General features: G+C 37.8%; 1 protein-coding gene across 15 annotated transcripts in view; it reads right to left on the bottom strand.

Moving 5' to 3' along the window:
- scrib (scribble planar cell polarity protein) overlaps positions 1–22,572 on the bottom strand; it is a 92,415-nt gene extending 69,843 nt beyond the window's left edge. For 5 of the 15 annotated variants that reach the window (XM_051899247.1, XM_051899241.1, XM_051899246.1 and 2 more), the window contains exon 1: positions 21,298–22,570. In XM_051899247.1, coding sequence (XP_051755207.1) covers positions 21,298–21,456 — 159 coding nt within the window. In that variant the 5' untranslated portion in view covers positions 21,457–22,570. Of the gene's footprint in view, positions 1–21,297 lie in introns of all 15 variants that reach the window. The other 10 variants (XM_051899242.1, XM_051899235.1, XM_051899236.1 and 7 more) reach the window with 5 other exon arrangements.
- Between the last annotated feature and the right edge of the window lie 2,428 nt (positions 22,573–25,000).

Raw genomic sequence — 25,000 nt, 5'->3', positions numbered from 1 at the left:
TGGTAGGGAAATTTGGAGTAGACTCAAAACCAATATTCCAACATCACCCTGGTACACCTAAAAATATTAAAAGTACTATACATACAATAAACATTCACATTCATATACACCATCACAAATATCAGTTACAAAGAAAAATTACAAAGGGGTGTCACTGCTCCAGATTCAGCAACTTAATAGATACTGGCACAAACAAATTTTTGAACAGGTTCAATTTGCATCTGGGAACCCTTTACCTTTTCCCAGAGTGTAAGAGTTCAAGTCCCAATTAAATCTAACAGCTACAATATTAACAGCTAATGTCAAAGCAATGAGATCTGATTTGAGACTAGTAGTTCACCCTCACATCGTTTCAAACCTCTGTGACTAGTTATTCATAAACTATTGATCCATGCAGACAGTATTCTCAAGTTACACACAGAATAGTTTGCAGCAGTTTCTCACACTGTAACAAGAAAACAAATAGTGCTGAACGAGGTGATATTTACCTACCATCCATTGTATGAAACAAAATGTCTTCTATCATTCCTGTGACTGTACAGTACTTTATTGCGTGCGTAATACACTCTGTATTGCAGGTAAAGACTATTTATATCCAAAACAGTATCTAGAAAAGCTCCTGATAAAACAACCATTGGATTTGCATTTTTAGGTGAACTATCCCTTTAAGAGACCGAAATTGTGTTGAATCAACTGCATGCTAAACATTTCAGGCTGTTGAGTTGTACACTTATTGTCAATCCACACTACAAATGTGGACTCAAATCTGCTGCCTACATCCTATGGGACACCATGTCAAAACCAGACACAAGTTTCCAGCATCAAGCAATTTGTCTTTCCACAATGAACATGAAACTTCTGAATGACACAACCTCAAAAGATATTTTTAATGTTTAATGTAGAGCTGAATTTTTGACCAATCAGACTCCACAATGGGCGGGGCTACCAAGAACACCACCAAACAGACAAAAATGTCCTGTCACTTGGCTTTTTTTAATACAAAAGCTCAGGTTTACACAGAAGAGCTTGTAGAGTCTGATTAGGCCACTGTGTTGGATGGAGAAAGAGTAAGTGATGTATTTGAGCTGGTGAAGGTTCTTCTGGTCTCTGCAGCAGTGTGATGGTTAGAGAGGCTCTGTAAAACAAAAACACTACATTCCTCAGCTCTCTCTATTATTCTCACTTCCTGTCTGCCACAGCACTCTCAAAACAGAGGAATCAACAAGACAAACACACACGTCAACAAATCAGCAGCACCCGAGCCCTCACTCACTCACTCTCACACACACCCTGTGGTAAACAAAGAGCCATTCTGGTCTGTTTTGGGCACTGTGCTTGTTGAGGCACCAAAGGAGTCGTACACGGCCAAAACGGGCTGCAGATACAAACACAGACAGGCAGAAACATGCATGAACCACCACACATCCTTCTTTTAAGCCCATTAAACAAGTATAACATTAGCGAAGAAGTGATAAATGAAAGAAACTTTTGATTGGAGGAGACACTGAAACACGGAAGAATACCTGGTAAATGTAGTCATGCTTGGTTAAACTGCAATGAGCCCGATTTCCTGGATGGTTCACATAGTCTTCATATTAGGGATACACCGATACCACTTTTTCCAGGTAAAAGGCTAATACGATACTTTCATTTTTGGTAAGTATCGTATAAATCATATGATTGATTTAGGCTAATTTGTTTAGCAAATACATATTTGACTTTCAACCAGTGTAACAAAAAATGTTTCTGTAGAGAATCACATATTGCACCTTTAATTATGCCTGTTAAAATTTATTGTACAAGCCTCTGTTACTTTCACTGCTCATTCTACCGCTCTATCATATTTCACTTTAATTTAATAGCACAGCGCATATTTAGAGCTGCTTCAGCCGGGCTCAATGATAACGATTTTTTCTACTGGCCTGGTTGGGTAAATAGTTCAAATGATTAGATACCAGAGAAATAACACAATTCTCTGTTACAATTTTGATACTAAATTAAAAACTACTAACCTAATTGTAAATTAAAAATGTTATTAAAGACAAGTAAACAATCAGTAATAAAATAAGAACAAATAATCCAATTACAAATAGCACAAATAAATACAACAGAACAAAGAAACAAATTAAATAAACAGTGCTTTTCCGGCAGTTCTAAGAGTAGTTTTTGAGGTACAGGATTTGAACAAAGTAATAAAATGTAAAATAACCCTGCATAGTCTTCTTCACTGTGTAAATTAAATATAGATGAATGTTTATTAAAGTTACAAAAGTCATTCAGTCAAGAGCAGTGAGTGATTTCTTTGTTGTTTCAATAACATTAAAAACACAGCAGCAGGTTTATTAAGCAGCTGTCCCTTTAAATGCCAAAGTATACTTCACTTTTTACATGTACACAAAGGTCAGCGTACAGTGCTCGTGACACAAATTTTATCATCAGAAGAGTACGCGCACCGCTGGATTTTTGTAACCGCACAGGTTTGTATACTGTACGCGCAGGTCGTACATGCGCATTTCATTTTTTTTGCAGTAATTAGCTTATCCACAAGGTGGCAACCATGCCCTGGGGGCATCGATTCACAAGGTAGTCGAAGAAAAACTGCATAAACAGAACAGACGGCACGCATGCAAGCTACAGCGACAATGGAGGCCTACATAGGCGAGAGATTGACAACTCTAGCATGAAAGAATACAAAGATATTTACATGGGTTGTAACTCGTGGCGAGAGATTGCTCAAAACTGCTCATGCGTCGATTGCCTGTGTACGCGTACGAGTCAAATGAAGTATACTTTGCAAGGCTGTGTGTTCAACTGTGAAAAAAAACGAAGTAAACTTTGGGCTTAAGACCGAATGCACGGATCTAATATACTGTTACACATGCATTTTATAGTGAGCGATCAGCAATCAAAAGCATGCAACAGAAGTGTGCGTGGCCTCTCTTCTTACCGTCAGTTAACGTTAGTAATATGTGCCTCGTTTTACCTTCTTTGCTATTGACATATCCGACTGAACTACAAACATCGCAGCGATGTCTGTGAAAAAGGGACGTGCGCAAGACAATCTTACGCATCTGTGCCTCTGCGCACTCAATCCACCTCGTGTTTTATTAATCAGCTTGCGCACAGCATATAGGCGTAAATATTTAATTTGTTTACCATTCTATTTATTCATTACATTTACTTTATAGACATCCTTCTCAGATATATCCATTTTGCTTTCTGTTTGCTCTGTTGTCGAAGTTTCTTTGTCACAAGCACTATACTGTACACGCTGTGTGGTATCGGTTGTTTGTATCGGAGCATTTTAATGAGTATGAGTACATGAGCGCAGTATCGGCTGGTATTGGTACATCCCTAGAAAATATGACTTAAATGTTCAGTTTTTGATGTCAGATGAAGGACAGACAAAAATCTGTCCTGCTACTGGGCAAATTGTGATCTTGGTGTGAACAGATCCACAGTAATGCAGCTTTGATTTAAGGATTTGATTATAGCGATTAGCAAATATCTACTTGGGGTGTGAATATGCCTTCAGATTGAGTTTACAGCACTGTAAACGGTCTCTCAGGTTCAGTCTGGACCCCTGAAAGGTGCATGACTAAAGCCTCCTGAACATAAAGAAGCTCCTGTAACTTCAAAGATGCTTCACTACTCAATTATTATAATAAATGATTGTATTTTAAACAAAAACATTTTGGTAATGGATTGCAATAGACCCACAAGCACAATATCTAGATGACCCAACTACCCAACCTTGTGAACAAGCTAACATCAGAGTATGCTGGATAAAATGAACTTCTGGTGTTGTTCTGTTTATGTTTGATTTATGGAAACAAAACATTCCAAACAGACGTTTATCATCATTAGCTAAGACTGTATTAAACTAATAGAATATTGGCTGTATTAATACTTTGGGGCAGTAGGATATAAAAAGATGAGTGATATCTAACAAATAAGTCCAGTTGCTAAGCAGAAACTGGAGGCATTCCTAACTGGCGTGGAATAAGAGAAATTTCGTTTTAAAGCTCAGCTAGATCCAGAAAGTAGCCCTACATACAGAGTTCTCAGTTTCAGGCTGAACTCAATCTCCAAGCAAAAGCTACATGTACAAGCTAAGTGCTGGTTGTTTCGTAGTTAAGAAACTGGGTTGATATTGATAAAACAAAGGTTGCAGGTTCAGTCCCAGGTGGAGATCCTTCAGCCCTACAATGTGTTATTTTCTGTACCTACCCACAAGCATCTGTTAAATGACAGTAAATTACTTAAATGTTCATGTGTATCCTATGTGCACTCACATTGTGTGCACTTTACAGTTCCTCCTGAACCAAAACAACGAGCTTATGCTGCATTCACTACTGTAATTTGTAAGAGATAGAAACCCGTGACATTAAACTCGCAGCAGTTCGTGACTCGAATTTATGCATTTCAATGGCAACACTATCAATGCTGAAATGAACCTGCAGCAGTTAGGTGGTACAGGTCAGAGCTCTTTAAGTTGCTTATGTTCATTATTATTGTAATGTTATGTGCTTTGAGACATGAGATAGTAGTTTAATGCTGTCTCTCGAGATGCTTTTGTTTGCTCCTTGCTTTATGCGTTCAAGTGTTTTGGAGGAGGCGTGGCTTTGGAGATGCTCTGAAGGGAGGGTGGGATCTTATGTTATCTCGCTATTGCTATTGTTGTTATCAACAATGCGTAATCAAGTTATCATGTGAATGTGTAAAAAAAAAAGTTTGCCAAATTTGATGTCTCCAGCCTTTCCACTCAACTGGCCTTTTACAGATAAAATGGTGTGCGTAATGACTTAATCCCTAAAAGTTGTCCCTGCATAAGTTGTTGTATTGCTAAAAAAATTTGCCCTCGAGCCGTTTCCATACATAATTTTCCATATATCGCATCGTATTTGTAAAACGTAGAAAGTAATGACAATTGAAATTCACTAGTATATGACTTAATACTTTCACAAATATTATTATTAAAGGTGCAATATGTAATATTTGTCTGCTAGAGGTCACTAGAGGCCTATTCAAAACAAAGGCGTAGCTTGATGACGCCAAGTTTGAGCGCGGAATCTTGGGACATGTGGTCTTCGCCTCAACGGACGGTGCAAAAGAATTGGGATAGGACTCCGGTAGAAATCATTTGCATGGATGCAATTATTAACGTTACTGTAGTATGAAACAGAGCAGGACCGAGTGTTGTGGGAGCTGAACGAGGCCGCTGGAGCGATTGCACAACACACGCCTCGAGCAGCGGAACTTTTATTATGCCACAGTCGCCGGTGCTGCTTCCGCTTTTCCGGTCACGAGTATGAGGTAACGCAGCTCTGTTTATCATATTAGATACATTTGAGTGTGTTGAAAATGTTATAACGTTACTCTGAGCGTTCGCTCGGTGGCCGCTGTGAGACACTTGTTGCACACTGCAGTAAGACAGATCGATTTTAGAATATCATATTAAATGCTGGATGGCTTGTGTTGATAAATGGCATGCAATTCATTTTAAAACGTATTGTATGATGGAGAAAATTCTGTATTACTGTTACTAAAAATAAAGCTGCATCTTATTATGCTATGTTAGCTACTTGACAAAATAGTGTTTTTCTCTGAGGCATGGTAAAGCATGGTACTTGCAAAAAAAAAAAAAAAAAAAAAAAAAAAAATCAAGAAAATTAGATTTAAATAATAAGACTAAACGTGTTGAGCTATATAACAACAATTAGTTTTCTGTCTATAAATATATCAAGACAGCTGTTCCCTTGCCTATTAAAACATGTAAATATTAAAGCGTCTTTGGTGTTTCCATGGTTTCTACAAAATAAAACCGGAAACTGAGGGTAACGCAATTGACAGGCGACTCCTCACACGTCCCGGAGCCTTGGTTAAAATTGCAATTTTCTCACGATTTACAAATAGTTGCAAACATTCGGGATATTGTAAGTGAACAAAATATATAACACTGGCCTAGTGGTTTTTAGATATTTTACTGCAAAATTCTTACATATTGCACCTTTAAATTAGGAAATAATAAGTGGATCAGCTTGTCTGACAGGTCTGCATGTAACTGCCTTTATGTGACAAAGACTTCATTTGAAAGACGACCTACTTTTATTTGACGAGTTGCAGAGATTTAAGACGCTGTATTTTCCTCATCCATGCATTTGAACCAAACTTTTATTATATTATTAAATTGTAGTCTACATATAATAAAATTATTTTTATTAACAAGTGTCACTTCGCTTTGTACATCGTTATAGACTATTTAGATCAATACTTTATCAATCAATATTTGTGTTAGAATAACCTTCCCGGATTTAACATGAGATAACTCAAATATCAAAGTTGTCACTTATTACAACTTCACATTTTAAGTAGGGGTGTGCACGAATAGTCGAATATTTGATCTGTAATTATTATTTGAAAAATAAAAATACTATTTGAATTTTACTATGTTGCTTTGCTGGCTGTAAATGCATTGAATCAATGATAAATCCAAAAACCGAGAAGAAAGGCCGAGAAGAAAACTGATCAGATAGTAAATGATCGAGACATATGCTTCCTTTAAGTTTCATCAAGGGAGACAGGTTTAAGAACAGAAAACACAAAGCGCTGTAAGAAACTTAGCTCTGTTATCTTTGTGTCCCTGCAACGTCTGTGCCAACGGAGTGCTTTTTCACTGCAGCCGGCCTTACCTATTTTTATCAAACTGTGGAGTCAACTTTCACAGAGCATGTGGATATTGTTGTTTTTCTAAACATGGACATGTGAAACAATATAAACATGATAACCATATGCAGACTCTCGAGTGTATATGTACGCTCTGTACGATAATTGGCAGTCTGCTTTATTAGCGTTTTTTCCCCATTCATGTATAAGCTTGTGTATAGTACCTAATCGTAAGCTTGTTCAGAAATGGTGACAAAAACCTGATTAAAAAAAAATAACGTCTTTCTCATTAAATGTCATTTAAATAAACAAATATTCTAATATTCTTTTTTTTTTTTTTTTATGAGCCCAAATATTCAAATACAATATTTTTGTAAAATGCCCATCACTAATTTTAAGTTGACTAAACATAACATTAAAGGCAGCATGAATACGAAGTAGAAACAACAATTCTGTTACATTGTTACAACATGCAATTTGTCTTTTTCATCTTCAGAACAAAATGAGTACATTTTAACTTGCAATGTTACAAAATAAAAGGAACATCAAATTAAAATGTGTAATCAAAAAAATACACAATTTAATATGAATATAATTTATTTAATGTACCTTTGAACATTACAGAGAAACGGTGCTTTAATGGGAGCAACACTTCATGTAGGCTAATTCTGTCACGTGACACCACATTTATTTGCATTAAAGCCCTTTTTCTCGACAAAAATGGTTTCCAAACAAATTTTTGTGACATGAAGTATCGATATAGAATTTATGTGCTAAAGTTAAATGGAAAAAGATTGTGTTGACACTTGAGAAATTGTCGATAAATGGTATTTCCATCAGCCATATCGGTAACTATTTTTAAGCGCTAAACCTTTTCGCAAAAAAATCCTTGGATAGAAACCTGGCTATTGCCAGCTGACAGTCATCATTTATTTAGGTGCCATTTTAAAAGCTCTTTCTGTTGACCTGGACTAGAGTTCAGGTCAACGGAACCTTTAAAGCCACAAGTGAAGTTAAAAGCCAGAGTGTTTGACCACCAATGAGATCAAACGAAATATGAAAGTGCAAACGAATTATGAAAGCGCATAGCTCATCAACTTCCTTCCTTTCTTGACTGTGAGACCTTTGTAACTTAGCTTTTCACACCAGTCAATCAATGAAGCACTTTCACATGACAAAACAAATTTTCAAAAAAAAAAAAAAAAAAAAAAAAAAGGGTTTAGTTTGGCCACAAAGTTTTTGTCTATATCTGTCTCAGATCAAGTGGGGACTACATCCTCCTTCCTTTCCCAATGTTGTTGTTCATTTGGAGTTAATATTTACAGTCAAATGCAAAATGCATCTAACTTCCAACAAAGATAAAACGTAGGAGTTGGAGATGCTACATGTCCACGTAGCAACAGCAGTGTGCTCTCCACGTGGGCTCGCCATGCATCCTGTGGCCATGGAAACGTGAGTCTGTGGGGATTTGCTATACAGCTACTGTGTGTTGCATGAGTCACCAACAAGAACAAGGAAACTGTAGAGAAAAGACCACTAGCACATAGTATCAAGCATGCTGCATCCAAATCACTCATGAAAACATGTTTTATCACTTTTATCAGGAAAAACATACCATTTACAAAGACAAGACATATTGGCCAACCCTTGACTTATTAATGGCTTACTGCAATAAAAGGTCTGTACTTCAGTCAGATAAGAGATCAGACTACAGACTACAGGGACACCTATCCCAGTATCTGGAGAGGAGATCATCAGCCAGACTGGGCCATCTGTACTGGAGTCTGTGTGTTTACTCTGTCCAACAGCACACACAAACAATGTGCTCCACACACAGAGAAAGATTTACACAACAGGTGTTGAGGCAGATAGAGGAGGAGCTGCTGGAAGAGTCAGATCCATGGAAACATTCATATTGTGACAAGTAAACAGTAATCATGAGGATGTGCTTAGGGGTGAAGCACATGCTGTCTTGAATGTACATTAACTGCAACTGTTCAGAAAAGTTCTTAAGTTTTCAAATATTTTCTTAAGAAAATAACATGCTTCAATGTTATCTGACTGTATGACAATTCATTGTAGGGGGAGGGGCTGGCTATTTTTATAGGTTATATAGGCCTATAATTTGCGGGCATCAGGGATCCGCTACCGATATGCTGTATACTGACCACACATTTTACAAAATGTGTTTCATAACAGGGGCTCAGCTAGAATATTTTAAACTTACATGTGAAAAGGTTATTGCACTGTATTTTAAATTATTTTAAGCTTCTGTCTCAAGGTGGAACAGTCTGTTGCATTCATTTGCACTTCTTTTTTCTTTCTTGAGTGAATGCGTACCGTATCTGTATGTGCGTGCGCACTGCTAGAGTGAATGAGTCCTGTGTCTGGGTACTCTCACATGTGCTGAATGCTGCCAAAAAATACTTAATTATAAAATTAAAAGTCCCTGTTTGACTTGTTTTTAGAGTTGCTACTGAATTTCGAATTCAATAAAAACTCATGTCACGCATAATCACGACCCATCATTGTTTGCATTATCATTCAATGATGTAATTTCAGAGTATTCGTGCATATCCCTAGTAATACTTAATATTTGAAACAACAAATTCATTAAACATATTACCATTGGTGATTAAAGACAAGCTGAAGGTCATCTTAAATGTAATAAGTTATTTACGATGATCATTCAGAACATTCTTTTCAGAAATTCAAGAGAACAAAATATTCTTAACTTTATTCTTAAGTTAAAAAATAAGAAAATAGAAGTTAAAAAGAATTTTATTCTTATGTTTTGTGAATCTAGCCCCAGAAACCAGAACTTTAACATCAGAATCAATGACAAAAAGCAATTTGCTTAAAATGATTCAGGTTTAATTGGATCTAATAAAAACATATATGACAACAGATAATTCTGATGAAAATGAGACTGAAAATTTAAAATTCAAGCCGGATTCGCCAGGAAAATCCAAAAGGATGTGACGGTTACGTGCGTTCCCGTGAACCTCCCTTAGGTTCAATGACACATAAAATTAATGCTTATACAATATTCAGGATAATGCGACAGCTCATGGTACCATCACAGAGAGGCACAAAATCACTCTCCAGAACATTTTCATTCACTGTTCCTTGCTGGTGGAATGATCTCTCTGACTTCATCTGGAATGCAGAATCCCTGACAATATTCAAAAAAAAAAAAAATCCCTCCCAATTCTAGCTTATGCTACTCTAAGCAATGTCTGAAACTTTGTATTATGAGCACTTCTTGTGTTTATTTGCCTCTTTATGATGAATCACTTGCTGTATTCCTCAGCTGTAATTTGCTTTGGATAAAAGCCTCACACAGACAAATCTATATAGTCTGTAGTCTCAAATATACTTTACACAAACAGTCGTAACAGTGTAATTTTAATTGATTCCAGTGAATTGCAGAGCTTGTGCAAACATATCCACACTATGATCAGATGCTTTCTTAACTGCCGTTTTCTCACCACTGTCATTTTGTTGTGTTTATTTTGTTCTTGAGAGGGAAGTGCACAGCACATATTTACATATACATGTAAATGTTGCTCTCAGCAGCAGGGTAGCATCTGGATGTTCGTTAATAGTTTTGCTGCAAAGGTATTTTCTCTTCACTGTCAAAGCAAAGAACGAAAAAGGACTTCGCCTTGAGTATATCAGGGCACTGAATCACATCTAGTCTCTTGTAGTACGTTACGTGTCTGTGCATGAATGCAAGCACAAGTAAAATGTTCCTCGCTGCAAGTCAAGTCAAGTCAAGTCACCTTTATTTATATAGCGCTTTTTACAATGTAGATTGTGTCAAAGCAGCTTTACATTGATAACTGGTACATTGTTTGGCTGCACAGCAGCTCTTAAAGAATAGTGTCAATGCAGGCAGATCAAAGCACTGTTGAATATCAAATTCTGCAGTTCACTTAACGACCACTGTGTTGCTAATAACAAAGGTTTCTGAATTCTACATATAGCCCCTTTAATATATGAAAGAATTATTTTTTTTTTTAAATTCTGGAATGTATCATGTTCGTAAGGTTTGTCTCCTTTGGTTCAAGTCACAAGAGCTCACTGTAACAACTAAAACAGCCACAGAGTATGAACAGGAACAAGTACACACAAATGCAGCGTCTGTGTTTAAAAGCCTGGAAAACACAAGCAAAGCAGTAAAGCATTAGGTCTACAGGCTGTCAATGATTATAGGGTGTGTTTCCTGGTCGGAGGTGAACACAGGGAAGCTGAGCTTGAGCTGTGTGACCTGTGGTAAACACAGAGGCTATGCTGCACTGGATGACGACTGGTGCCGCCCATGTTTACCCAGAAAGACAGGTGACTGGCTCATGTTTCTAGTGCAACTCTGTGACAGCGACATTAAAACAGATGCTGATCAAAAACAGTGCATTTGAATGCACACTGTCACCAGGTCTACTTACTTTCTACATTCAATAGTAAAGACAGAAATGCAGATTAGAGAGAGAGTCTCAGAGAGGGTGAGGGGCTCCAAGCGTTAATCCTCCTCCAGAATAAAACTCTCTAAGAGGGGCGGGGACAGGATGTGTGAGCCAGCTGCTCCAAAGCTCAGACAAAAGGACGCAGGGTAACATTTCAGGCAGGTTTAAGTAGAGGCTTCTCAGTCTGCAGTCCGGTCCAAATCAAGAGCATAATCTCATGAAACAAGTGACTGGGAGAGTGTGAGAAGATGACAAGAGCCGAGAAGTGTGCTTTGTTTCTTGTGGAACTGGCAGCCGCTGCAAGATTTCAGTGCCAGCGTGTTAAATCATAACAGTCCTATTCCTGCTCTTAATTAGCAGCTTAACCAGTGTTTCCTCTCTTCAACAAGGATTAATTTTACACATGGGCATCAGTGCACCTGCTGCCGCTCTATGCGCTGTTATAAAGTGTTTAATTTTTTACATCACAAAAAACAAAGATAAATCATATTAGAACTTTTGCATGTTTAATGTACAAAATTACAACCTATGCAATGCCCCTGAAAACCAAAGTGACATTTCAGAAGGGGGGGGGGGAGGTTAGAGAAGATACAAAAAAAAAAAAAAAAAAAAAAAAAAAAAACTTGGATTAACTAACTGCATAAGTGTGACAGGACACCACTGAACTAACACTTAGTTGAAGAAGCACACTTAGATAGCACACTTAGATTTTATTACAGCACTTTGTGTGCTTGGATTAAAGACTGTCAGCTTGGCACATCTTGATTTGGGAATATTTTCCCACTCTTTTTTGCAAAAACATTCCAGTTCTGTTAAATTGTGAGAGCATCTCCTGTGCACAGCCATCTTCAGGTCCCCCCCACAGGGTTTCTATAGGATTCAGGTCTGGGCTCTGGCAGCGCCATTCCAAAACATTAATCTTTTGTTTAAGTCATTCTTTTGTTGATTTATATGTGTGTTTTGGGTCATTGTCATGCTGAAAGGTTAAAGTTCTCTTTATTTTCAGCTTCCAAACTCCACTGGTACTTGGAGCTATTCATGATTCCCTCCACCATCTTCACTAAAGCCCCAGTTCTAGATGAAGAAAAGCAGCCCTAAAGCATAATGCTGCCATCACCATGCTTCACCATTGATATGGTGTTTTTTGCTGATGAAAACTAAAAATCTTTACCAATGTTGTGGTTAGTCAATGTCCAGAAAAAGCCAAAAAAAAAAAAAAATGTGGCGTTATAATAAAATTAAATTTGAAGAGAATTCTGAAGAGAGAAAGAGAACAGACTGTGTGAAAGAGGCTCAGCACAGTGTGATCTCAAAGTCCTCTGCAGTCTGAGCACCACAAGAAAAGAGGCGAGAGGGAGGAGAGCGATGGGGGGATGAGGGTAGGTTTACTGCAGCACACACAATGGCAGCTGTGATTTATGTGGACTGCTGGCCCAGTTCTGTGGGCCGTAGGGGGAAGCCCTCACTTACTAACATCTCATGTGCTGGCTCACAAGACAAAAGGCAGAAAGTCAAGACAATGACCAGACTAAATGAGCTCTGGCCAAGAGAGTGAGGTGCATACAGTGAAACTAACAACTGACCCGTTCTCAGATTCACTTTTTATGTTTTATGCAATTTTATGTTTCTTAAAACAATCAGGTTAAGGGGTGCATAGTTTCTTGATATAATCTAAAAGAAGCTCCTAAACCACTAGCGAACTACTCCTTTCAGTGCTCCCAATTAGGGATGTGCATGGGTACTCGAGTACTCGGACGTGACAGTGATGATCGAACATGAAAACGATGATCACCGTGACTTTATAACAAGTTTTTTTTTCCTGATTGGTTATTGCGTCATTTTGGTCATGAAATACAGTTAAGTGCGAAGAGGTGCAGTGCCAATCTGCCATTTACATAACATTATAATAAGAACACTATTGTTGTTATAGAATATTGTAAATTCTTTGTTCTTTAGTTGCTCATGTTTCAGCATTGCACAGGAAGAGCGTATCCATGATGTGAGTTACACATTCAGACAAGCACGGTGAAGTTCACGTGCACATTCATGTCCTTTTGTGCAAATGTAAGTTGTAATATTATTTTTATGTTGTATATATCTGATTCTTCTCATATAGGATATATTTGGTTGAGTTTTTTTTTTAACCTGCTAGCAAAGTGCTTCAGTTTCTGGTATTTATTTGCTTTACAGTATCAGCTCAAATGCAATGCCAGATATTGCGGAATATGATTGGGTTATTTGAGAGTCATATTGCTTTTAGATGTTTCTTTTTCAAAAACATTGATGATATTATTAATAATCCGGCAGTGTTATTTTTTCCTTGACATTTTTTCAACAGTACGCTTCGAAAACGCACAGGGATGCCTGGAATCACTTGATAAAGTAGATGAAAATACAGTTAAGTGACAGATGTGCAGAGCCCATCTGCCATATACACGCATAATGACTTATATGGCACTTTGTGCCATATAACATAATGACTGAGAACACTTGTTTCAGTGCGTTGTTATGGGAAGAGCACATCCACAATGGGAGTACAATTTTTTTGGCTATAGCATGCAACTTGGTTCAAGTTCACTTGCATTTACATTCTTTTGTGCAGATATAAGTTGTAATGTTACATTATGTTGTGCATCTAAGATATCAGATTAATCTTATATAGAATGTATATGTCAGACTTCAGTTTACTGGTGTCCATTCACTCTTCAGTTCAGCTTCACCTCATGCAGCTATTTTCTTTTTAGATGTTTCTTTTTCGAAAACATTGATGCATTATTGATAATCTAGCAGTGTTATTTTTCTAGTCATACTTTCATATTTTAATATATATCATCTTTATTTGTCAACATTAATTTTCATAACAGTGTTTTGATTAAAATATTTTCATTATTGCCATGACGGACAAGGTCAATTTTGTAATATAGAATGTTACCAAATTGTATGATTACAGAGTCCATTCAAAAAATTTAAAAGCTTTTATTCCGCAAGGAAGCATTTCATTTATCAAAAGTGACAGTAAAGATTTATATTGGTACTATAGTTTTTAATAAATGCTATTCTTTTTAACTTTATTCAGAGTCCTAAAAAACATTTACACAAATATATTAAGCAGCACAACTTTTCAACATTGATAATAATCAGAAATGTTTCCTGAGCAGCAAATCAGCATATCAGAATGATTTCTGAAGGATCATGTGACACTGAAGACTGGAGTAATGATGCTGAAAATTCAGCTTTGCCATCACAGGAATACATCTTAAAATATATTAAATAAGAAAACCGTTATTTTCAATTGTAATATTTCACAATATTACCTCCTTACTGTATTTTTGATCAAATAAATGCAGTCTTTGGTGAGCATAAGAGGCTCCTTTAAAAAAAAACATTAAAAAAAAAAAAAAAAAAAAAAATATCTTACCAAACCCCAAACTATTGAATGTTATAAATCACCAACAAAACAGTACGAACTTTAAAAAACCCAGTTACAAGTCAAAAGCACTATACTAAAGCTCACTGAGAATCATGAAGCAGCCAAGGGCAGGTCACAAGCTGGATTTGTTACTGAAAACATTACTGCATATTTTCAAGATGCTTTCGTAATCCTGTTGGCTAACATACATCACAAATAGTTTTACTCTATGTGGTATGAGGTAAGCTGGCCATATAAGAGTGTAGGGCTTGCAGTTTGGCCCGATAAGCCAATTAAGCAAATTAGTGAGTAATGAAAGATTATTTTAACACCATACCTGCTGCAGTTACAGCACAGCAAAACGGCGATGTGTAATAAACTGTGCTTATCTTTCAGGCATATAACTGTGATACCAAGAAACTACAAAATGTGCTTGAGAGCTTTAAGAAATGCTTTAACATAAGAAAACATTAGCATCACCCTTTGGATGCTGTATTTCATGGAAGACTGCACGCTCGACTCCAGCATAAACACAGGCCTGGACGGCAGACAGAAGATCATTTCACTTCTCTACAGATCTCATCCATCTAGCGAGCACTGACTGTACGCTTGGAGTAGGACAGCTGCAGACAGTCGCTCCTCTGAAGAGACCCCCGAGGGATGTGCTTAGTAGGACGATACAGCTCGTGTAACAGAGAGGAAGGGGACAAGGGGTTAAACATGTTTTTACAGATGAATGAAAGCCATAATCAGGCCCAGGGCGGCCACACAAAGGAGGGATACTGGGTTGGGGTACAGTAATGACAAAATGAGCTGTTCACTACTGCAGAAATCTATGAAAAATAGCATCATATGCTCAGATGGTCTAACACAAACAGTGCACCAAAGATGCCATTAGTCTGGACAATAAACTTGTTTTGACTAAAGAAGGGTTTTTAAGTATAGTACATGCCCATGTACATCTTTAATTGTGCTCAAAACTGAGCTGATTTCAGTAACACTGCACTTAGAGGTGCACTTGTGTCCCCAAGTAAAAATAACTTTTAGGGGCATGGGCAAGATGCAACAAAAAGATTATTTATAAAAAAAATAAAAAATAAATAAAAAAAACAAACAAAAAAAACAGACAGAATGCTATAATGCATCTTGTGTGAAAACCCATCCAAACTTTCTCTTTTGACTTGAATTGAAAGCAACAAAAAACAGCCAATCACTGTGTGAAACGTAAAAGTGTCCAAGATTATTAGGGAGTTTTTCTTATGATATTAAATTTCATGTATTTTGAACAGGTGTCAGATGACACTAGCGCCAGTGAGACCAAATAATTGTTCACACTAATTTTCACTTGCAAATACGAGTGAAACTCTTACATTGTAGAGCCCTAAAATATCTGATCAAGAAGACAGATCACAGTGAAATCTAACACAGACCTTGCAACTGCTGCTGTGCTAATTTAGAGGTGGCGACAATTTCATGCACAACTGGTGAGAAGCCAAAATCTTCCTTACATCTGGATGCCACCAAGATATATTTGCCTTTATATTTCCAATGACAAGAAAATTACAGAAAAGGCATAACTGGAAAAGTTCAGCAACAAACTTTCAAGAGCACAGCAGCTGGAAGACTGTTGTATGAATAAGTGTCAAAAAAGCCCCCCAAAATGTGTTCAAAATATTTGATCACACTTTATTTTAAACTGTCCTAGATACATGTTACATGTAGTTATTATAGTAGTAACAGTTAAAGGATTAGTTCACTTTCAAATGAAAATTAGCCCAAGCTTTACTCACCCTCAAGCCATCCTAGGTGTATATGACTTTCTTCTTTCTGATGAACACAATCAAAGAAATATTAATAAATATTCCATCCACATCCATCTATCATAAACTTGTACTCCACACGGCTCCGGGGGGTTAATAAAGGCCTTCTGAAGCGAATCGATGCATTTGTATAAAAAAACATCCATATTTAAACAAGTTATAAAGTCAAATATCTAGCTTCCGCCAGACTGCCTTCCATATTTAAATTACAGAAAAACGGAACTGGCGCCGTGTTAGTTCCGTAAGTTGAATAAGGAAGGTGTAGGACATACAGTGTAAACTTTTTGAAGAATACGGAAGGCGGTCTGGCACTTGCAAGGCAAGCATTTGTGTTTATAAAGCATATACAGTTTTATTTTTTTTTAGAAAATGACCCATCGTTTCGCTAGATAAAACCCTTATTCCTCGTCTGGTATCGTTTAAAGCCCTTTGAAGCTGCACTGAAACTGTAATTTTGACCTTCAACCGTTTGGGGTCCGTTGAAGTCCACTATAAGGAGAATAATCCTAGAATGTTTTCATCAAAAACCTTCATTTCTTTTTGACTGAAGAAAGAAAGACAAACATCTTGGATGACATGGGGTTGAGTAAATTATCAGGAAATTTTAATTTGAAAGTGAACTAATCCTTTGTGTAATTTTCTCTCTCTCTTTTTTAAAGCAATCATAGTCACTAAATAAGAAAAACATGGTCATGCAATTATGCATATAATCTCTCTCCTTGAACTGCATGAATCAAGACTGTTGCATCAGGATGTCATGTCATGTATCATTTCACACCCTTTCAATGCACAAATGTTCACAGGTAAGAGAGGAACACCTGCTGGACAGGCTCCTATAAATGAACATTAGATGTGTACAGCAGGACAGGGAGGAGCCCCACGTAGATCAAACCTGTTCTGCAAACAACAGCACAAATCTGCCAGGACAGACAGGCCATCTATTAAACCAACTCCTTGAAACAGACACATACTTGAGCTGGAAAAACTACTTTTTTGGTTCCAACAAATTAAGCACATCTATTACATGCAATAGGTAAAATACGTTATTTGTTTTCCTTGTTTCACTTTACTTCTATGTTTAGAGTTCAATACACTGTTTCCTGTTGATGGTGGCAGGAAAATGACTTTGTTGTAGCAAATGGTCTGACAACATGTTATCAAAAAGCTGTATTGGTTGACCTAAACCTTGACCTAAAAGCAAATAACAAAATATTGCTAGTATTTTGCTCATTCGAAACTCGCAACTCCAGCTCCATACAAAACATTTCCTTCTCTTTCTTCATAGTCGTCATACGATTCGCGGCTGATAAAGGAGGACAATGCAGACAGAGCTGTAATAATAAGCCTGGACATTTAATATGTGCAGCTGGGTGGGAGACGTCAGATTAGCTGAAAGAGCCTACTATGCAACTCGTCACAAGATCTTCCACAACTGTCAAAGCCAATGTTTATCCCTTCCCAAACCCTTCAGGAAAAACGTAAAGACTTCACATTTCCGAAAGCTTCCCCAGGAACCTCACAAACGTATGTGTGTGTGATCCACTTGTTAATGATTAAACTGTGCTGGCATACAGCTAATGCCATTTCTGTGCTTTGTGAATGTGGATGAGGCGTTCTGGGTTAATCCAGTTAGCGCTCAACATCTCCGAAGTGAGGAATTTACTGTGACAAGCGGATGCTCAACTGTCACACAATAGGAGGGAAACAGTGAGGATTAGGGATTGCGTAATGACTAAACACGGTGGAGGCTTCACGTTGATGTTTTCGGAGGGTGTGATGGGGAATTCCTCGACTGCTGCCTGCTTTGGCCTACAGTTTTATCAGTGACAATACTTGAGCTTCAGCAACATGTTTTCCCATGTAAACCAACTCCAGGAAAAGGCTGCAAGGCACTTTGTGAGCCACCCAGGTGCTCATATTAAAATGTGAGCTGGCAGAACACTTGATCCGAAGTCATTTGCTGCACATAACACTCGTTTTGTCTGAGGTAATTTCCCACACTTCCTCCTGCTTTGTGCCTTGAATCAAACTCAAACGTTTCTATTTTTGGACTTGTTATGAAAGATGCTTCTCTGAACTATACATATCCTAGCATTAAAGTGAACATAAGCTGTCGAGTTGGGGCATTCGAAGACCTGTGGTGAACAAGAGCAACTAAACCTCCATCTGTTCAGCCTAAAATACTGTGCCAGCCGACACATATGACCCTGTCTGTACAAGCATGTAACTATCTTATACAGACAGCCTCAAACATACTAAAACACTTGAAATCAACTCACACCCAATAATGGCAAAGGGTCATGGCCTCAGAAGCATTAACATGAGTCATGGTACAGCGCTAATCCCAAATCCTGGCCCATGACTATGTATACTAGGAGCTAAACATGTGGACATCATCCAAGCTGAAGAAAAACAGGAAAGACACATCTGACGTTATACTGAAGAAGTATCACAAGCAGGAAAGAATGCAGCAGAGAGTTCAGAGTGAGTCTGGGGGAGAAGGAGCTGTAAGCAGCTTAAATCTCAGCACATGGCGGAGTGGCGACACACAGAGTCGCCATATGGCCTTCTCAAGAGAACAGGCTCAGGCCTGCTGAGACCATCCATCTAAGTGTTACAGTAAACGTGTAAAGGAGCACTATTCAGATGAAAAGGGCACTGCTGAGCAACCTGGAACTAATTAATGAATTAAATACTAATTAATGAATTATATATATAGGCAAATATTAACTTTAAAAAAAAACAACCACTTTAAATGATACAAATTAATTCAGTAATCGCAACATTATAATGTACATGAATTCATACAGGAAAAAAAAATTATTCATTGAGACTAATAACAATGTTAAAAATTAACTTGAAGTTAGCATTAGATGATGGCAAAAATAATCTAAAGGTAAAGAAAAGCATGTTTTCTATTTTAATATATTTTAAAATGTAATTTACTCTTGTGATGGCAAAGAAATCAGAAATCATTCTAATATGCTGGTTCGCTGCTCAAGAAACATTTATTATCATCAATGATGAAAACAGTTATTTTTGTGAAAACTGTAATAAATTTTTTCCAGGATTCTTTGATGAAATAGAAAGTGCAAAAGAACAAATAAAGAGCATTTATTTGAAATAATAAAATTTATATTGTTACAAAATATTCTGTCACTTTGTAAATATTTAATGTATCCTTGCTGAACAGAAGTATTCATTTCTTTTAAAAAAATCTTACTGACCTTTTGAACGGTAATGTATAGCTGCCCAATATATATCTATTACCTAGGCTACTGAAATAAATAAATTAAAAGTTTTCTGTTTTCAAATATTGTGAACTGAATAAATATTATGTAAAAGTGTAACTGTGCAATATTAAGTGTCCCAATCAGGTGTTCAAATGTGCTCATTTAAACGTAGCAAAATATGGTTGCAACTAATAGTATCATTAAAGTTATATTTCAAATACCTCAGCATTAGGCATATCGGACATCGGCCACCCTGCTCCCTTCATAAACCTTCATATCGGCCAAACCGCCATATCGGTCGACCAATTCGATGCCTCAGACCTCTTTTTCCAGACATGAGCTGACTGAATTTTCATTTCTCTTTCACTCTCTCTCTGCCACAGGGCCAAGAGGAAGCCATATGCCAACTGTCTGCACATATATACACAGACCTTCAAGCTTAGGGCCTGACCTGTCCGCTCAGATCAGCTATTCCACATCATGGTCAGAGGATCCTTTGCCATTCTGTCTGACCCTGTTAGCAATGCTGACTGTAGACTGGCTAACACAGCTTGAGTCTTTTGCCAATGAGGCCATGCCAACGGTCCTGGCATTATACAGCCTACATAAGAGCTTTGAAATTACGGGGCGGGAGTTGTCAACAGCTTACAGTAGTTTTTAAATGTTGAATTAAGCATGTTTGCTTGTTTAACAGTGTACTTTAGGGATCGCTAGCTCTGACAACACACCAAGAGTCTCTCGTGACTTCTATGGAGCGGATGTAAATGCTCAAGATTAAAAAAAAAAAAAAAAACCAAACTTGTGTTTACTGTATGTAGACACTACTGGACTTGATTCGCAGCCAATTCAGCAGGATCTCTCACACGCACATTAACAAAACACAGAGGAAATCCAAATTAAAAGGACAAAGCAAACTGCTTTTAGCGCAGTTAGTGAGACAGATGTGTAACAAGCTAAAGTGTTCCCAAAGGAGGCTAGACTGTCAAATTTAGACAGCAGCCTCTCTTTGCTATTTTTCCACAAGAAATAAATGATTTTTTAAAGTATGGGATAGATAGAGCACATGCTTGCAAGAAACAGCTTACAAGATCAGCAAACAAGGAATCAAAAAAGGGTGCAAACAATGATCTTTCTCTATTTGTATATGGATACATGCAAAAGTAGACTGTTATTTCACCCTTAGTACAAAATAATTCCCACAACTTTTGACCAATGAACTGCCATTATTCTTCCAATTACTTCTCGAATACTCAACTTAAGACAACACACTACAGGCAAAACCATTGTTTTTTTTTTTCATGCACTCATCATGTTCGACATTTTGGGCTATTCTGCTTCCATAACATGTATTTATTGAGACTACTGAAAAGAAAACATCCAAAACACACATTTAAGTGTTCATTTTATTACATTTGCGACTGTCTTGCCTTAAATCAGTTTATAAAGACCGCACCCAAAAAAGACAAAATTCCAGTCTATGAAATGAAATACAACTAAGAATGCGTCACGTTTATTAAAATCCCCTTATATTTTCAAGCTTTCTATGACCGTGGAACCCTTGAAAAGAGAGCCGAGGTATAACCAGTCACATCCATGTGTGTCAAAACAGCTACAAGTCTATGCATAATTTATAGTTGAGGTTGGCAAGTAGAGAGACATGCACGAAGGCACACACGTGATGGGTCATCATGGCGGTGTCTTACCTTAGGCAGCTCTCTCAGCTGGTTGGCGTCCAGAAGCAGCTCCTCCAGACTGCGGTTGTAGCGGTAGATCTCATCGGGCACCGCAGTGAGCGAGCAGTGCCGCTTGTCCACAGACTCAACATGACGGTTGCACCGCCACAGCGGGATACACTTCAGCATGTCCCGGGCGCACTCAGCCCCTCCGCATCGGGGACTCGCTTAAGCAGCCAAATGATGGGGATACAGGCTCGTGCTGCAGTGTGTCTCTCCCTGGACTTTATCCACCACAAACAGTCAAATAAAAGCCCCTGTGTGAATGATTTTCCTGCAAATGTCCACTGACTCCAATGATGGTAGGGGACATCCAGAGGATCAGTCCAGTCAGAGCAAATGAGAGCTCTCCATTCAGTATCTCCTCATACACAAGACGATTTACTCAGCAAATTCACAGTTTGGTTCAACATTAGCCGAGTGAAATCAAATACACACTCACATTTTATGTTGTACACAGTTTTGCAGCATAAACAGCACCTCGCTGACTTAAACGAGATTATGTCGCACGGAGTAAGTGACTCCACTTAGCCGTTAACATGTAGAAGATGCGGGTTTTAAAAACGCCAAACTCGTTGGTTAATGTCAAGCGTCCTTTTATCAAACATGGTTTGTCTTGTAATAAAAAAATGAGATCTAATAATCAAACTACATCATGCCCGTGAGGCTGCTGTACACACGACGACATGCTACAGCTAACTGATTAGCCAGCTGCAGAACGCTATACCGCTACAAAATACACCAGCCAGCCTCTAAACAAAGACAAAACAACTCCAAACTACTTACAGACGTGTGTCTCTGAGATATGTGAGATGTAAGAGGGACTGTTAAGATGAGATCACATACACAGCAGCAACAGGCTAAGAGCAGCAGGCCGGTCTGTATGTGTGTATGTGGGGGGCTGGGCTGATCTCCCCGCTCCAGAGACACTCCACCGGCTTTGTACTCCTCTACTGCCCGTCCTGGTATCGAGTCCAGACTGATCCGCCACAAACCTCTCTATCCTCCTCATATAGATGGTTAGCTTTAGGACGCGCGCGACGCTCCTCCTGGGCTCTATCTTCCGGGGAATTTCCTGCTCTTGTAGGCGAGTGTGTGGAGGTACTGAATTAAGTAAGGCTTCAGTAGCTGATACATTCCCAGCTCCGCCTCAATGTTGTGAGTCTCTCCGACAGCCTCTCGCACGCAACTCCAACGGCACACAGCATCACTCTTGCTCCTACGAATGGCGACCTCTAGGAGTCTGGAGGAAGAGAGGGAGCGCTGAAGTGAAGCTAATGCTCGCGCGCCACCCTGCGGAAAGGTTCTGATGCAGCGACACATAGAAGGCTGTTGCTCAAGGCGTTTGGTCATGATTAGACATGACAAGAAATATTGCTGTGATCAAAGGAAATTGCTAACAATTTAAATAGCAAATAACATATTTTTTTTGAACATATTTTGGTTCTATCTATCTAGACAAGGTCAAAGTCTTTCCTTTTCTACTTAAGATTACAATTATAGTTATAGTTACAGGAGTAGGCTACATGAAATATTTGTGCTTCATTTGAAAAATTCATTTGTCACCTCGCACAAAAAGATGAACAGTTACAGCATGAAAATGCATCTAATGTACTTTTTCACTTACAAATATACACATTCTCATCTAAAATTCTGATGTTTTTTTATGTCTGGTTTTCATCAATTTCTCACAAAATGATTGTCCCAGACCAAAATAAGTTTGAAAGTCTAAATATCTGAGGCAATAACAGGTCTACACTCAGTAATAATCAATGTTGTAATTACGTAATCAGATTACTTTTTAGTAAACTAGTAAAGTAACTAGTAAAGTAACATTACTTTTTCAATTTAAAACTAAGTATTTAAGTTACTTTTTCTCATTTATTGACTGACACCTCTCCTGTCCCCATGTTGAAAGAAATAAAGTGCAGAGGTGTTGTGTGCGCTGTGTAAACATGAGGGTTATTGTAGGTCTAGAATAAATGTGAGAATACATTTACTCATCTCACTTGCACAAAAACATTCAGTATTCCTCAAAATGAATAAAAACAGTGAAAAGCAATCTCAGAATTTTATTCAAAACTGTAATAATGAACTATATTAAATTACACAAATATACTGTGTTTAATCTCACTTTATTAACCAATGTCTTTACTGTTGACCTTCAACCATCTAATTCAACCATACCAATAAGCAAAAATTACTTTAGATTAGATATAGAAATAAAAGTGTTGAACTTCTTCTCCTGTATCCTATTCTTCTTTAATCCATGGCAGCACAGTTTAAAGGTTTGTTTGAGCTGCGCCCTCTACTGTACAAGTGTAAATAGCCTATGCATTTCCTTCAGCCTTATTCATTTTACTTTTGGTGTAAAAGGGCCTTAACATTTGCCAAAAAATATAACTTTTTTGTTGTTATTAAAAAACCAAACAAGCAAGCCCAGCCCAGGTGAGAAAAAATAACGCAAAAGCAATGTAACGCATTACTTTTAATAAGTAACTATGTAACGCAATTAGTTACTTTTTTTTTTAGAGTAACGCAATATTGTAACGCGTTACTTTTAAAAGTAACTTTCCCCAACACTGGTAATAATGCACTTTGTATGCAGCATTGTATGTAAATGAGTTGGCAAGCTGGATTTTGCTGTCGCAGACAGAAGCCGCCTTTCCACTGCACACTACATTCGCATCCGATTGTCGCATTTCGCCCCCTAGCGGCAGTTGCACGGAACTTTGAAATTGGTGGAGAAGCAACCTTTACCCTCAGCTTACTCACCATGGTAAACTGAACTATTTTAATGAATGTAATGTTAATGCATGTATGAATATATCCACACAAAGCAAATGACCCTCAATAGAGTACCTCAGGGATGACGTGTTTTTGTAGGCAAAACTCGGAAGCGAGTTAGCATTTTAGGACTTCCGGTTCCATCGCCCCGAAGTCAATGGGTTTTTTGAATGGGTTTTTGCTAAATCGCCTGAAATAAGGTTAACAAAGCCTCTAAATGACATAAAACACACCAGTTTTAAAACACACCAAACCCGCTTGTGATTTTTTAAACCTTTATTGTGTCTTAAAAATGGCGGTTGCTAACAAATTGCTAAAAGGGACTACTTCCTTTGGCGGGGACTTTAGACGTCATCATGACAAACAGGACATTTGGACAGCATTTCTCATGAAAAAGTGGATAAGTATTCATACACAGTGCAGATCATAATCAGCGAGCATGTTTTTAAATAATGTTGTTTTCTAAATAAAGTTTGAGGAAGCTTGGTGGTGGTGATGCTGATCCGCGATAGAAGTAAAAAATGATAGAAATACTGTTTGGTTTCTCGCACAAACCGATCGTTTCGTGTCTTAGGACATCAATGTGTCGTCACGAGCCGCAGGATTTAATTTGGATTTGTCTGTGCATGTTTTTTTGACTCTTATAGATGGAGTTACCATTGACAAGCATTATACGACTGACAGACCGAGTTAAAAATCATCATTTGTGTTCTACTGAAGAAACAAAGTCACCTACATCTTGGATGCCCTGGGGGTAAGCAGATAAACATCAAATTTCCATTTTTGGGTGAACTATCCCTTTAAGGCGACTGTTATTTTAGAACTTCCCTTTATTATTTCCATGACGACGCGTCATGCTTGTCACACGTGATACACCGCAGCCAGA

The sequence above is a fragment of the Ctenopharyngodon idella genome, chromosome 7 (assembly GCF_019924925.1).
Source record: "Ctenopharyngodon idella isolate HZGC_01 chromosome 7, HZGC01, whole genome shotgun sequence".
NCBI classification, from domain to species: Eukaryota; Metazoa; Chordata; class Actinopteri; order Cypriniformes; family Xenocyprididae; genus Ctenopharyngodon; species Ctenopharyngodon idella.
Note: the sequence above shows the minus strand (reverse complement) of the source record. Positions and strands in the feature narration are given on the sequence as shown.